This window comes from Malaclemys terrapin, chromosome 20 (genome assembly GCF_027887155.1).
Source record: "Malaclemys terrapin pileata isolate rMalTer1 chromosome 20, rMalTer1.hap1, whole genome shotgun sequence".
Taxonomy (NCBI): domain Eukaryota; kingdom Metazoa; phylum Chordata; order Testudines; family Emydidae; genus Malaclemys; species Malaclemys terrapin.
Window position 1 is genome coordinate 12,433,448 of NC_071524.1, and position 13,226 is coordinate 12,446,673.

The 13,226-nt window shown below is 44.2% G+C and overlaps 1 protein-coding gene across 1 annotated transcript; it reads left to right on the forward strand.

Moving 5' to 3' along the window:
• The first annotated feature begins 1,542 nt into the window (after positions 1-1,542).
• On the forward strand, positions 1,543-12,552 carry LOC128826678 (zinc finger protein OZF-like). The gene is made up of 5 exons (XM_054010107.1): positions 1,543-1,662; positions 2,360-2,486; positions 6,180-6,272; positions 10,300-10,413; positions 10,751-12,552. The coding sequence occupies exons 1-5, from the start codon at positions 1,543-1,545 to the stop codon at positions 12,025-12,027; spliced, it is 1,731 nt and encodes a 576-aa protein (XP_053866082.1). The 3' UTR covers positions 12,028-12,552.
• Positions 12,553-13,226: the final 674 nt, after the last annotated feature.

The following is a 13,226-nucleotide window of genomic DNA, read 5'->3' on the forward strand; positions in this document are numbered from 1 at the left end:
GGACGCTCCAGGTCACGCAGCCCCAGATACTGCCCACCCCTCCCAGGTGCCAGTCACCTGCACACCCTTGCTGTGCCCTCCCCGGCCATTGCCAGGAAGCCTTCCTGCTCCATACCACCCTCACGTACCCTCTTAAAGCAGCTCCCCAAAGGGCTCCCTGCTGCCCATGGGCCTGGTGATGGAGAACTATTACTGTCTGTTTATTGCCGTGGTTCTCCAACTTTTGTACTGGTGACCCCTTTCACATAGCAAGCCTCTGAGTTTGACCCCCCTCCTTATAAATTAAAAACACCTTTTTGTATATTTAACACCATTATAAATGCTGGAGGCGAAGCAGGGTTTGGGGGGGGGAGGCTGGCAGCTTGCGACCCCCTCCATGTAATAACCTCGCAACCCCCTGAGGGGTCCCGACCCCCCGTTTGAGAACCCCTGGTTTATTGAAATTCTGTATACAGTTCTGTTAAATTGTCCCAATGTTCTCGCAGATTTAATATCGATATAAAATCCCTGTAGATCTTCATTGTTTTCTAGCATATTATCAAATATTTATTTTTTGCCCATTTCCTTCACAATTCTCGGAGATTAATATAAAATCTCCTGTGTGCCTTGCTGTAGTAGCCATGGTGGTCCCAGTATATTGGTGGTTGTCCCCTTGATTTATATACAAATGTTTGGTATGTTTCCATCCCGTTCCTTATGAATCCTAACGTGCGGTTACCTTTTTTTGGCAGCAGCTATGCGTTGAGCGGAATTTTTTTATTGCAATTAATTTTTTTAATCTCTTGACAGCCCTAATATTTATAGAACCGTTATCTTATTGTCTTATGTCACCATTTTCCAAGTGTGTTGAAGTCTGTCCTTATTTTGCCACTCCTAGAATTTTTGCTACTCGTAGAATCATGAAATCTATCATGTCATGATCACTTTTGCCCATATTGCTTTCCACCTTCTGTTTTGTAACTAAGGGTACGTCTTCACTACCTGCCGTATCGATTGCTACCCGTATCGGCGGGTAGCAATCGATTTATCCAGGATCGATATATCGCGTCTCGTTAAGACGCAATATATCGATCCCTGAACGCGCTCACCTTCGACTCTGGAACTCCACCGGTAGCGCAGTCGACAGGGGAGCCGCGGCCGTCGATCCCGCGCCGTCTGGACCCCACGTAATTCGATCCAAGATACTTCGACTTCAGCTATGCTATTCGCGTAGCTGAAGTTGCGTATCTTGGATCGATCCGCCCCCCCTCCCCCCAATGTAGACCAGCCCTAATTACTTCTTGTTAGTCAGAATCGGGTGTAAAATGGCCATCCTCCGGTTCCTACTTCCCTCTTCTGAAAGAAACAGGTATCCCCAGTACATTCCAAGAACTTATTGGACACTTTGTGTCTGGTTGAATTCTTTTTCTAACACATGCCCCCACCCCACCTCCATTACTAACTGTCTTTTGAATTTTTCTGTTATTTCCCTGGTCTAGGACATCAGGGTGCAGGGAAAGAGCCTGGGGGGAATTGTGAGGTGAAATTATTTCCTGTTCTGACATGTCTCCTATCGCCCTTTTTGCCGTAACAGGCTGCAGCGTAACATTCATGTTTTGCTCCAGATCATTCCGTCCTTCCAGCGACCAGGGAAGGGAAATGGATGCAGTGGAGCCGGTTGAGGTACGGATTATCAGAGGCTGGTGGGTTCCTGGGTTCCTGTTGGAGGGAGAAGGGCAATAAATACATAGGAAGTGGGCACTTCTGGGGGGTTGATTTGGTGGTGGGAGGGGTCAGGGAAATACACAGGGTGGAGAAAGGGAGGGGTGGGGACAGGGTGTGACAAACTTGCTGCAATTTGTTTACTATGAGGCCTAGATATGAGCACCAGAGCCCTGGGGTTTGTGGGTGGAAATTCCCTAATTTGTCAAACAGGAAACAACCCCTGTGAACTGGGCTGGGAAAACGTACCAGCCTCCACATGCTGTAGCCTGAACCTACGAGCCAGACACTTTGTGAGATATGAAGGGGCACCCCCCAGTGAAGACACCTCAACTCCTCCCCTCCAGCTGCTGGTAATGTGGAGGGTGTTGGGATTCCCACCAGGAAATTGTCCCTAGGCCCTGCTGGGGGCTCCATCTCCTGTATCAGCTTCTGGCTAGTTAGGTGAGCGATGAGAATGGGAAGACCACTGCCTCTTCTCTCTGCTACAAGGGCTCTCTCTTTCTCCCATCACCCTGATGCTTCCTGGCTGCTCTGATGGGGTGGGACTATGCTCACTTCCTGCCTCCCAGAGCTTTCATGTGATTGGCCCTCCTCGCCTGTTAATAGTGATGTCACTAGGCAGCAGGTACTGAGTAGCAGGTTCTTGCTCTTTTAGGGGCCAGTGACCTTCGAGGAGGTGGCTGTGTATTTCACCAAGGAAGAGTGGGCTCTGCTGGACCCCGCTCAGAGGGCCCTCTACAGAGATGTTATGCAGGAGAACTATGAGAATGTGACCTCGCTGGGTAAGGATTCCCATCCCCTTGGTTATGAGAAGGGGAAAATGAGGAATTAAGGTTCACAGCACCCCACAATGCAACCTCAACTGTGCCCTGTTTCAGCAACATCTCGACAGACCAATGACACATACTAGCACTTTATCCTCCCCCCTACGGAGCACACAGGAGCAGTATAGCATAAAGTCTAATACTTTCTCTTTGCTAAGGCAAAACTTGTAGTTTGGTCCAGTGTAGAAAACAAAAGCTACATACCCCTGGCCTGCACTCCAACACTGAGCCTACTGCACACCCCTTTGTCGTTGCACTGAGGATTCCTTCTGAGTCACTTACCCCTCATGGAGACCACTTGCATGTATGCCACCAGACTGCTGACAATTGGCGTGACAAGAACACCTTTATTGACGTGCCAACAACACTCCCCACTGAATTGAGGAATACTTGTTTCTTCGAGTTTCACGTGCACCTCTCTTCATATCAGAATCACAGCTCTGCCAAGTTGCTCCAACTATTCCCTAAAATGGGTGAACTTGAGTGCTTGTTTAGCACATCTATCATCCAGTGGCCCCACTGATTGTCAGGGTTCCTGCTTCTGATGTACTTAAAAAAAAAAATTGGTGTTAGTTTGTGACTTTTGCTAGTTGCTCTTCAAATTAATCCTAAATGAGGATATTGATATGATAGGCATCACAGAAACTTGGTGATTATAATAAATGGTACATGGTAATACCAAGAAACGAACTATATAGGAATGACAGAGTAGGTTGTGCTGGTGCAGAGAGGCACTATATTACTCCAGGGGGAATTCTATGCCAAAAAAATTAAAATTCTGTGCACATTGCAAAATTCTGCATATTTTATTTGTCAAAATAACGCAATATAATCACACTGGTTTCAGTTATTTATGTAATTTAAACTACAAGGAAAATGGATTAAGAGTGGGAGTGGGGAGCATTGGAGGAAATCCCCAAGCTTCCTTGCCTAATAGTAACGTAGCTAGATTTGATTCTCTTTCTAGTTATGGCTGCATATATTTGTTGGCTAATATGCTCAGTGTTACATCATAGGCAACTGAAGAGCAAGTGAGGGCTGGGGAATCAGATTCACAATTTATATTGGCTACTGACCATCTCCAGAAACATCTGGTAAACAGTTCATACAGCACATTTTTTCAGTCCAAAAATGTAGCCCCGTTTAATCACTAAAGCACCATAAGGATTTATAAGGCCATACTGTCCTTTACAGCACTCTGGCACTGTAAATGTACCTTAAAACTTACACCTATTTTATACTCCTAGGGGAAGTCACAATGACAATAGGAACAATTCACAAAGCAGGCAGGCTGCTACATTCTGCTCTGCCTGACGGGACAGAGCCTGCCCCATACTTAACTCCTCAGAAATATCCCAAAGCCCTGCCCCTCCACGCCGAGCTCGCCACAAGAGCGAGCAAGAGGGACAGAGTGTCTCTCTCACATGCGTGACTGCTCAGCTCCTCCCTGCCCCTGGTGGTGATTTATGTCTCTACGGGCTGCTCCGGGCGCCTGAACCAACCTGCCTGCATTGCTGTGAGGGGTGTGTGACCACTCTTGCGGCTTCCCTTTGCTTCCCTGACAGAAGTCGTTTTTCTGCTGGGAAGCAAAGAAATCTGCAGGGGACGTGAATTCTGGATACGCACAATGACATAAAATTCCCCCAGGAGTAACTCTGTGAAAGAAACAGAGTCAAATATCGAAAACCTTTTAAGTGAATCAAATTATGCCATAGAATCTCCACTGATAGAAATTCCATGCTTGAATAATGAGAGTATAGCGGTAGGAATATGCTGTTGACCACCTGACCAGAATGGTGGTGGTGACTATGAAATGCTCAGGGAGATTAGAGAGGCTGTTAAAATAGAAAACTCAATAATAATAATCGGGGTTTTCAACATATTTACTGTGTAGGGGTCACCTCAGGATGGATGCAGAGGTTAAGTTTTTAGAAACCATTAATAGCTGCTTATTGGAGTAGCTAGTCCTGGAACCCACAAGGGGAGAGGGAATTCTTGATTTAGTCCTAAGTGACAGACAGGATCTGGTCCAAGAAGTGAACCACTTGGTAACAGAGACCAGAATGTAATTAAATTTAACATCATTGCGAGGGGGGAAAGTACCAACAACTCCACCACAGTAGCATTTAACTTCAGAAAGAGAAACTACACAAAAGTGAGAAAGTTACATGGAAACATTTTTAAAATACCATAATAGAGGCTCAAAATAAATGTGTACCCCCAAATGGGGACAAAAACAAAAGTAAGTGGACTAAGAAAATACCACCATGGCTAAAGAGTAAATAAGGTAATTAGAGGTTAAAAAAAGGGCATCCTTTAAACATTGGAAGTCAAACCCTACTGAGAAAAATAAAAGGAGCATAAATTCTGGCAAGTCAAGTTTGAAAGTATAATTAGGCAGGCCAAAAATATAATTTGAGGAGCAACTACAAAAAGTTACTAAAACTAACACCAATTTTTTTTTTTTAAGTATATGCGTGCGTCAAGCACCTTCCCAGACCACCCCACGTTGATGTCAGTGAAACACCCACGGTGATCAACAAGCGCCTGCAATACCATGTACCTCTTTCTATTGATGTACTCCACTGGAAGATGGTCCGGACCCAAAATTGGAATCCATGTTCCATCTGTTGCCCCTCCACAGTTAGGGAATCCCATTTCCACAAAAACATCCACTCTTTCACACACATTGCCAAGAGCCACGGTTCTTCGTAGCACAATGCGATTAATGGCCCGGCGCACTTGTGTTAACAGCTCCTACGGTCAACTTCCCAATTCCAACTTGATTTGTGACTGGCAGCAGTCCAGGGTCACCAGCTTCCACACAGCAATCGCCACACACTTCTCCCTGACTGTGCAGCCCTCATTCGGTGTCCTTGCACCGCAGGGCTGGGGCGAGCTCTGCACACGGTTCCAGGAAGGTGGCTTTCCTCATCCAAAAGTTCTGCAACCACTCTGCATTGTTATGCATGTCTGCGATGACTAGCAATCCCACCACTCTGTGCCTGTTTCCTGTGCGCAAAAGCAATAGTCTACCATGTGCAGCTGCTCTGTGAATGCCAAAAGTAATCTAGTGTTGCTTCTTTCTGTGGCATACAGCAGGTCAGGCAACTCTGATTCCTGTTCAGATTGGTAGCTCATGATTAACTGCATGACCATCCGCAATGTGTTCATAACAGTGACCACAACAGTAGAGAGCAGTGCGGGATCCATCCTTTCACACGCAGATGGCAGGCGCACAGTACACAGAAATGCCGTGAAAAGCAGTCAGAAGATTGTGGAATGCTGGGACAGAAAATAATACAGCCTATGATGCGCTGTGATCAACTCCACATTCCCACAAGTCCTAGCTGCTGAAAGTGGCAAGTTGCACACTGGGATAGGTACACACAGTGCACTGCTCTCACTCTCGATGCTAAAGACCCAAGTGTGGACGTGCTCTGCCGACAAAGGGAGGGTAGTGCACCATGCAATAGCGATAAAATTATAGTGCTTTTTGATCGTCGAAACAACTTTTGTCAAAAAGCCTCTAGTGTAGACAAAGCCTAAGAGAACTACCCTGTTTCCCCGAAAATAAGACAGTGTCTTATATTAATTTTTGCTCCCAAAGATGCGCTAGGTCTTATTTTCAGGGGATGTCTTATTTTTCAGAAATGAAAAATGCCTTATTATCGGTGGATGCCTTATTATCGGGGAGGTCTTATTATCGGGGGGATGCCTTATATTACAACGAGAGGCAAAACTGTAAGTAGGCCTTATTTTCGGAGGATGTCTTATTTTCGGGGAAACAGGGTAGTAGGTACAGTCTGAAGGGAAAAAATATTTCAGAAAAACTGGTAGTTTGTCAAGAACACAATACCAAAGGCATAACTGAATGAAGGAGAGAAAATAAGGATAGTAAGAAGCCAAGATAGCACCACAGGAGCTCTTTAATGACCTGAAAATAAAATGGAATCCTACAAAAGGTGGAAATGCGGACAAATTGCAATGGAGTATAGAAGGCGAGCACAAGCATGTAGGGACAAAATAACTTTTACACCTATCAAGGGATAGAAAAGACAAGAAACGGTTCTATAAATACATTAGGAGCTAGAGAAAGACAAAGGAAAGGTGTAACTCCTCTAGTTAGTAGGGAAGAAAAACTAATAACTGATGACATCAAGAAAGCTCAAGTATTTAATGCTTCAGTCTTTACTAAAAAAGGTAAATGGTGACCTTAAGCTTAACACAATTAATATTAACAATGAAGGGGCAGGAAGAGAAGCCAAAATAGGAGAACAGGTTAAAGAATATTTAGATAAGTTGAATGTGTTCAAGTCAGCAGAGCTTGATTAAATTCCCTTTAGGGTATCCAAGAAACTAGCTGAAGCAGTTTCAGAACCATTAGCAATTATCTGGAGGACTAATTAGGTCTCTGAAGACTACAGAAGGGCAAACTTAGTGCACCTCTACCTCAATATAACGCTGTCCTCGGGAGCCAAAACAATCTTACCGCGTTATAGGTGAAACCGCGTTATATCAAACTTGCTTTGATCCACCGGAGTGCGCAGCCCCACCCCGGAGCACTGCTTTACCGCATTATATCCAAATTGGTGTTATATCGGGGTAGAGGTGTACCTATCTTTAAACACAGGAACAAAAAAAATATTTGGTTAATTAAAGAGCAGTCAATCCTTACTTCAATACCTGGAAAGATACTGAAACAAAATTATTAAACAAACAATTTGTAAGCATCTAGAGAATAATAGTGTAATAAGTTGTAGCCAGCATGGATTTATCAAATCATGCCAAGCCAACCTGACTTCCTTCTTTGACAGGCCTAGTGGATGGGGGAACAGTAGATGTGATATAGCTTTACTTTAATAAAGTTTTTGACATAGCCCCATATGATATTCTCACAAACTAGAGAAATATGGTCTAGGTAAAAAGCAACAGAGGGTCCTGTGGCACCTTTAAGACGAACAGAAATATTGGGAGCATAAGCTTTCATGGGTAAGAACCTCACTTCTTCAGATGCAGGTTGCTCCCAATGCTTCTGTTAGTCTTAAAGGTGCCACAGGACCCTCTGATGCTTTTTACAGGTTCAGACTAACACAGCTACCCCTCTGATGGTCTAGGTAGAGTCACAACTAGTTGAAAGACGGTACTTAAAAAGTAGTTATCAATAGTTTGTCAAACTTGGAGGGTGTATTTTGTGGGGTCCTGCGGGGATAAGTTCTAGGTCCAGTACTATGCAATGTTTTCATTAGTGACTTGGATAAGGGAGTTGAGAGTATGCTTCTAAAATCTGCAGGTGACACCAAGCTGAGAGGGGTTGCAAGAACTTCGGTGGAGAGGATTAGAATTCAAAATGACCTTTACAAATTGGAGAATTGGACTGAATGAACAAGATTAAATTCAGTAAAGGCAAGTGCAATATTCTTCACTTGAGAAGGAAATAAAATCAAATGCACAACTAGAAAATGGGGAATAACTGGTTAAGTGCTGAAAAGGATCTGGTGGTTATAGCAGTCAACAGTGTGATGAAGCTGCAAAAGAGGATATCATCATTCTGGTCTATTAACAGGAATTTGATCTGTAAAATACTGAATGTCCCACTGCGTGAAGCCTCAGCTGGAGTATTGTGTCCATTTCTGGGTACCACACTTTAGGAAAGATGTGGAGAAATTCAAAATAGTCCAAAGGAGAGCAACAAAAATAATGAAAGCATTACAGAACCTAACCCAAGAAGAAAGGTTTAAAAACAACAACAACAAACTGGCATGTTCAGTCTTGAGAAAAGAAGATTGGGGAGGGGGGGGGACATAGAAATATATCACATCAAAGTGCTCCCCCCATCCACGAGGCTTGTTACCCTGTCAAAGACTGATGTTAGGTTGGTTTGACATGATTTATTCTTGACAAATCTATGGTGACAAGTACTTCACCTTATTTTCTTCAAGATGCTTACAAATTGATTATTGATTATTTGGTCTAGTATCTTTCCAGTTACTAAAATTAAGCTGACTGGTGTATAATTCTGTGGGCCGTCCTTATTTCCTTTTTAGAGATAAGTACTATATTTGCCCTTTTCCAGTTCTCCGGGATATCTCCCACCCTTCATGAGTTCTCAGAGATAATTGCCAGTGGCTCAGGGTTCTCTTCAGCCAGTTCCCTAAGTATTCTTGGATGTATTTCATCACATCCTGCTGACTTGAAGCCATCTTCCAAGATTGTTGATATTGACTCAGAGGTCTCTTCAGCCGGGTCCTTAATGAGCTTATTATGGAGCAAAGGATATTTAGGTTAGATATTAGGGAAAAGTTTCTAACTCTAAGGACAGTTTACTCTGGAATAGACGTCTAAGGAAAGAAGTGGACTCCTCATCATTGGAAGTTTTAAAAACCAAGTTGGACAAACACCTGTGAGGGATGATCTAGATTTACTGGGTCCTGTCACAGCACAGGGGGTTGGACTTGATGACTTCTTGAGCTCCCTTCCAGCCCTACATTTCTGTTGTTCTTTGTTTTTTCCCATGCTGCTCATTGGAAGAGCTTCCCATAAATATCCCCAGACCTACCTCATTACATTTGGGAGAACTTCCAAGAAGGAGGTCTATGGTCAATGGAGGAGTTGAGGAGAGAACACAAGGAATGGTCCCAGGAGGTGGGGAGGGGTGAGATCAGTTAGAGGAAGGTGGCAGTAGTTTGTTACCCAAGGTTTTCAGAACCCCCATCAGGGGCAACGTAACTATTTCACTCCAGGTGGTGTTAGGAATAAATCAGTAGGCACCCAGCGATTCTGTCTGATCTAGGATTAAATGCAAGTCAGCATGCTCTTGTCTAACACTGCAGTTTATTAGATTTAAGCCCACACAGACATAAGCAATAGGTTTAGAACATCCCAGATATTCACCTATATTCTGAGACGGTATTGAGTAATCAACAACAGGTCGGTGCTAGCCAAATGCCTCCCTGCCAGGGAGTAAAGATGTCAGGAAAAAAGTCTCTGACAGGATAGCTCCAGAAGACTGCTTCAAAGTACACTCTATTATCTAAACTTTTTATAACTAACTCTACAAAACACATAGGGCATAATGACCCCTACTAAATCATCAGTTTTCCTAACTTTCCATGAACTTTTAATATCAGAGGCGTCTAGATTCAAGGCTGTCCATTCACATATCTTCTTTCATTCTCAGTTATTTACTTTTTCCTCCCCTCCTCCCATTCTGATTAGCAAAACCACCAGTAGTTATGACCTTACATCTGAAAGCCGGTCTCCAAATTAATCCTTAACTATGCGGTGTTCTGTTTCATTAGGTCATAGTGGCTGAGTGCATATAATATGGTTGCAGTTAGCTTGATAACATTCTAGGGTATATTCGCCCCTCAATCCAGGGCAACATCGTTGACAGGGGTCGCTACATCTGTGTGTCCTTCCTCGTCTCTCTGAGTGCCCCCCTCATGCCTTTCCCCCTCTTGCAATGTCTGTGGGCCTGCCTCTATCAGTAAGAAGCAGTTCCAGGAGGACTTACCCTCTGGCTGGAATTTTCCCTTTCTGGGATATGGAGGTACCTGCTCTGGGTTTTAGGAGCCCCTTTGCTCATGAGTGTCTGGCTGTGTGTCTTCCCAGTAGACATGGGCACAGTTAAATTCCTCATCAGAAGAGCTGGCCCCAGGATTTTACTCATTTAATATGATCTGGGGTTAAAATAACAGAACTTCCTGTGTGGGTGACAAATGTCCCATGAATTCAACCTGATCTCACTTATCTTCTTTCCCCTGGGCAGGGTTTCCAGTTTCCAAACCTGATGTCATCTCCCAGCTAGAACGAGGGGAAGAGTTGTGGGCCTCAGATCTCCAGGGCTCAGAGGAAAGAGAGATCCTGAGAGGCATCTGCACAGGTGAGCAATCATTAAACCAACTCAGAAACTGTCAGTACCTGACGGAAACAGCTCCCAGCAAAGACCTTGTGAGCTCTCTGAGTTCAGGATTGTCCCCAGCAGGTGTCATATTCTCAGGGCAGATATTGCTCATGGTTTACTACCCATCCTGACTAACTCCTGGCAGTAGTTCCTTCCCTGAACTCGCTTCTCCCTGAGTGTTTGGATGCAAACTGGATGCAGAACTGATCCCCTCTTCTCTTCTCTTTGGGGATTTTTTTTCCATTTGCAGCTGCTCTTTTGGTTTGTTCTCCCCTATTCCATTCCTGTTTCTGAGGCTTTTCTTTCTCTGTCCCAGCAGGTGATGGGATGCTGAGTGAGACCATGAAGCAGAAAGATGGTGAGCAAGTGGAACCACCTGGGGCGTTATTGCAAAGATGCAAAGGGAGTGTGACCAGGAGTTGTGAGCAGGGAAAGGCCTATGAGAGTCAGCACATTCCAGAGAAATGGCAGGGAAACCAGCCAGTGCAGAAATTTGGTAAATCTCTTAATTATCAGGGAACTCAGAAGGGCCTCAAGGAAACCACAGACCAGCAGAGAATCCCCACGGGAGAGAGAAACACGTGCACTGAGTGTGGGGAAAAGTTCAGTAGGCACTCAGGCCTTATTAGCCATCAGAGAATCCATACTCGAGAGCAACCCTATGACTGCTGTGAGTGCGGGAAAATCTTCACTCAGAGCTCAACCCTTATTAAACATCACAAAGTCCACACAGGGGAGAAACCCTATGAATGCTGTGAGTGCGGGAAAACTTTCACTCGGAGCTCAAACCTCAGTGCACATCAGAGAATCCACACAGGGGAGAAACCCTATAAATGCTGTGAATGTGGGAAAACATTCACTCTTAGCTCAACCCTCATTGCACATCAGAGAATCCATACAAGGGAGAAACCCTATGAATGCTGTGAGTGTGGGAAAACCTTCACTCAGCGCTCAAACCTTATTACACATAAGAGGATTCACACAGGGGAGAAACCCTATGAATGCTGTGAGTGCGGGAAAACCTTCACTCAGCGCTCAAACCTTATTACACATAAGAGGATCCACACAGGGGAGAAACCCTATGCATGTTGTGAATGCAAGAAAACCTTCACTCAAAGGGCATCTCTTATTAGCCATCAGAGAACCCATACAGGGGAGAAACCCTATGAATGCTGGGAGTGCGGGAAAACCTTCATTGTGATCTCAAATCTTATTAAACATCAGAAGAACCACACAGGGGAGAAACCCTACGAATGCTGGGAGTGCGGGAAAACCTTCGCTTGGAGCTCAAACCTTAGTTCACATCAGAGAATCCATACAGAAGAGAAACCGTATAAATGCAGTGAATGCGGGAAAACCTTCACTCAGATCTCCCACCTTATTACACATCAGAGAACCCATACAGGGGAGAAACCCTATGAATGCCATGAGTGCGGGAAAACCTTCACTCGGAGTTCAATCCTTATTATACATCACAGAATCCATACAGGGGAGAAACCCTACGAGTGCTGTGAGTGCGGGAAAACCTTCACTCAGAGCTCAACCCTTATTACACATCAGAGAATCCACACAAGAAAGAAACCCTATGAATGATGTGAGTGCAGGAAAACCTTCACTGAGAGCTTAAACCTTAATACACATTAGAAAATTCACCAAGGGGAGCGCCCAAAGGAATGCTGTGAGTCCAGGAAAACCTTTGCTCATGGCTCACACCTTAATGGACATCGAAGGATCCACAAAGGAGAGATCCTATGAATTCTCTGAGGGTGGGAAATTCTGTCAGAGTTCAGCCCTTATTTATTATCAGAAAAGCTGCAAGGGAGATAAATACCATAAAAATCTTGTTTAGAGATGAGAAAAGATTTTGTTTTCCTTTTGCTAATTCCCACATAATGAACTTCAAGGCAGCATTTGTGTCATGGTTGTCTCTCAGCTCCCCCAGCTGAGTTGTCTGCTTTTCCCTTTTGCACTCACCCTTCCTTGGGCTGAATCCCACAATTTTTTCTTTTTCACCAACTCCTTTGTCCTAGGTCATGGGAAATGTGTGTCCCTCCAACAGGAATGTCCATCAGCTCCAGATGGGGGAACTGGGAATCACTTCAACTGGGTACATGGAAGTTAAATCTACCTGGGCCTTGACTGCACTAGGATATTCCATGGAGTTAGATAGCTGGAGTTAGCTATCCTGATGAAAAAATAGTGTTTTTACAGTAAAGGAAATAGCCCATGTATAGTGACCAGGGAAAATTAGCAAATTTCCTCAAGACCTGACATAACCTCCATCACTTCTAGTCTAAACAAATTTGGAGTATCATATTCATACCTTTCCTCCCACTGCAAAGTGATTGTTAGTCACCAGGTTCCCTCACTAGGGACAAATTGTCTCATTCCCGGTTGTTCTCACAATGCTCTGGGTTGTGCTGAATCACTGGGTTTTGTATCATTTTTCTTATTTTAAATATAACAAAGAGAAGGAGCCGGATTAGGGATAGGAAAATATGTTCTTTTCAACTTCTGTGACACCTGAAGTGGTGAGTTGGAAGGATTCCCATGTTCAGAATTAGCTCAGCAGTATTTTCTCTGTTTGAGCCGTATAGAATTTATCTTCTACACATTCTACAACTCTGCCTCTCAATGTGTCATATGATTCAGTGTTCTCAGTCCTCTGCTTGGGAATCACACTTTGTTTTCTTTGATCTTAAAACCTAGTAATTTAGGGCCTGAGATGAAATTGGCAGAGACCTGGAAAGGGCATTTGAATGGATCTCAAACACAGGGCCGTCATTTGGCGT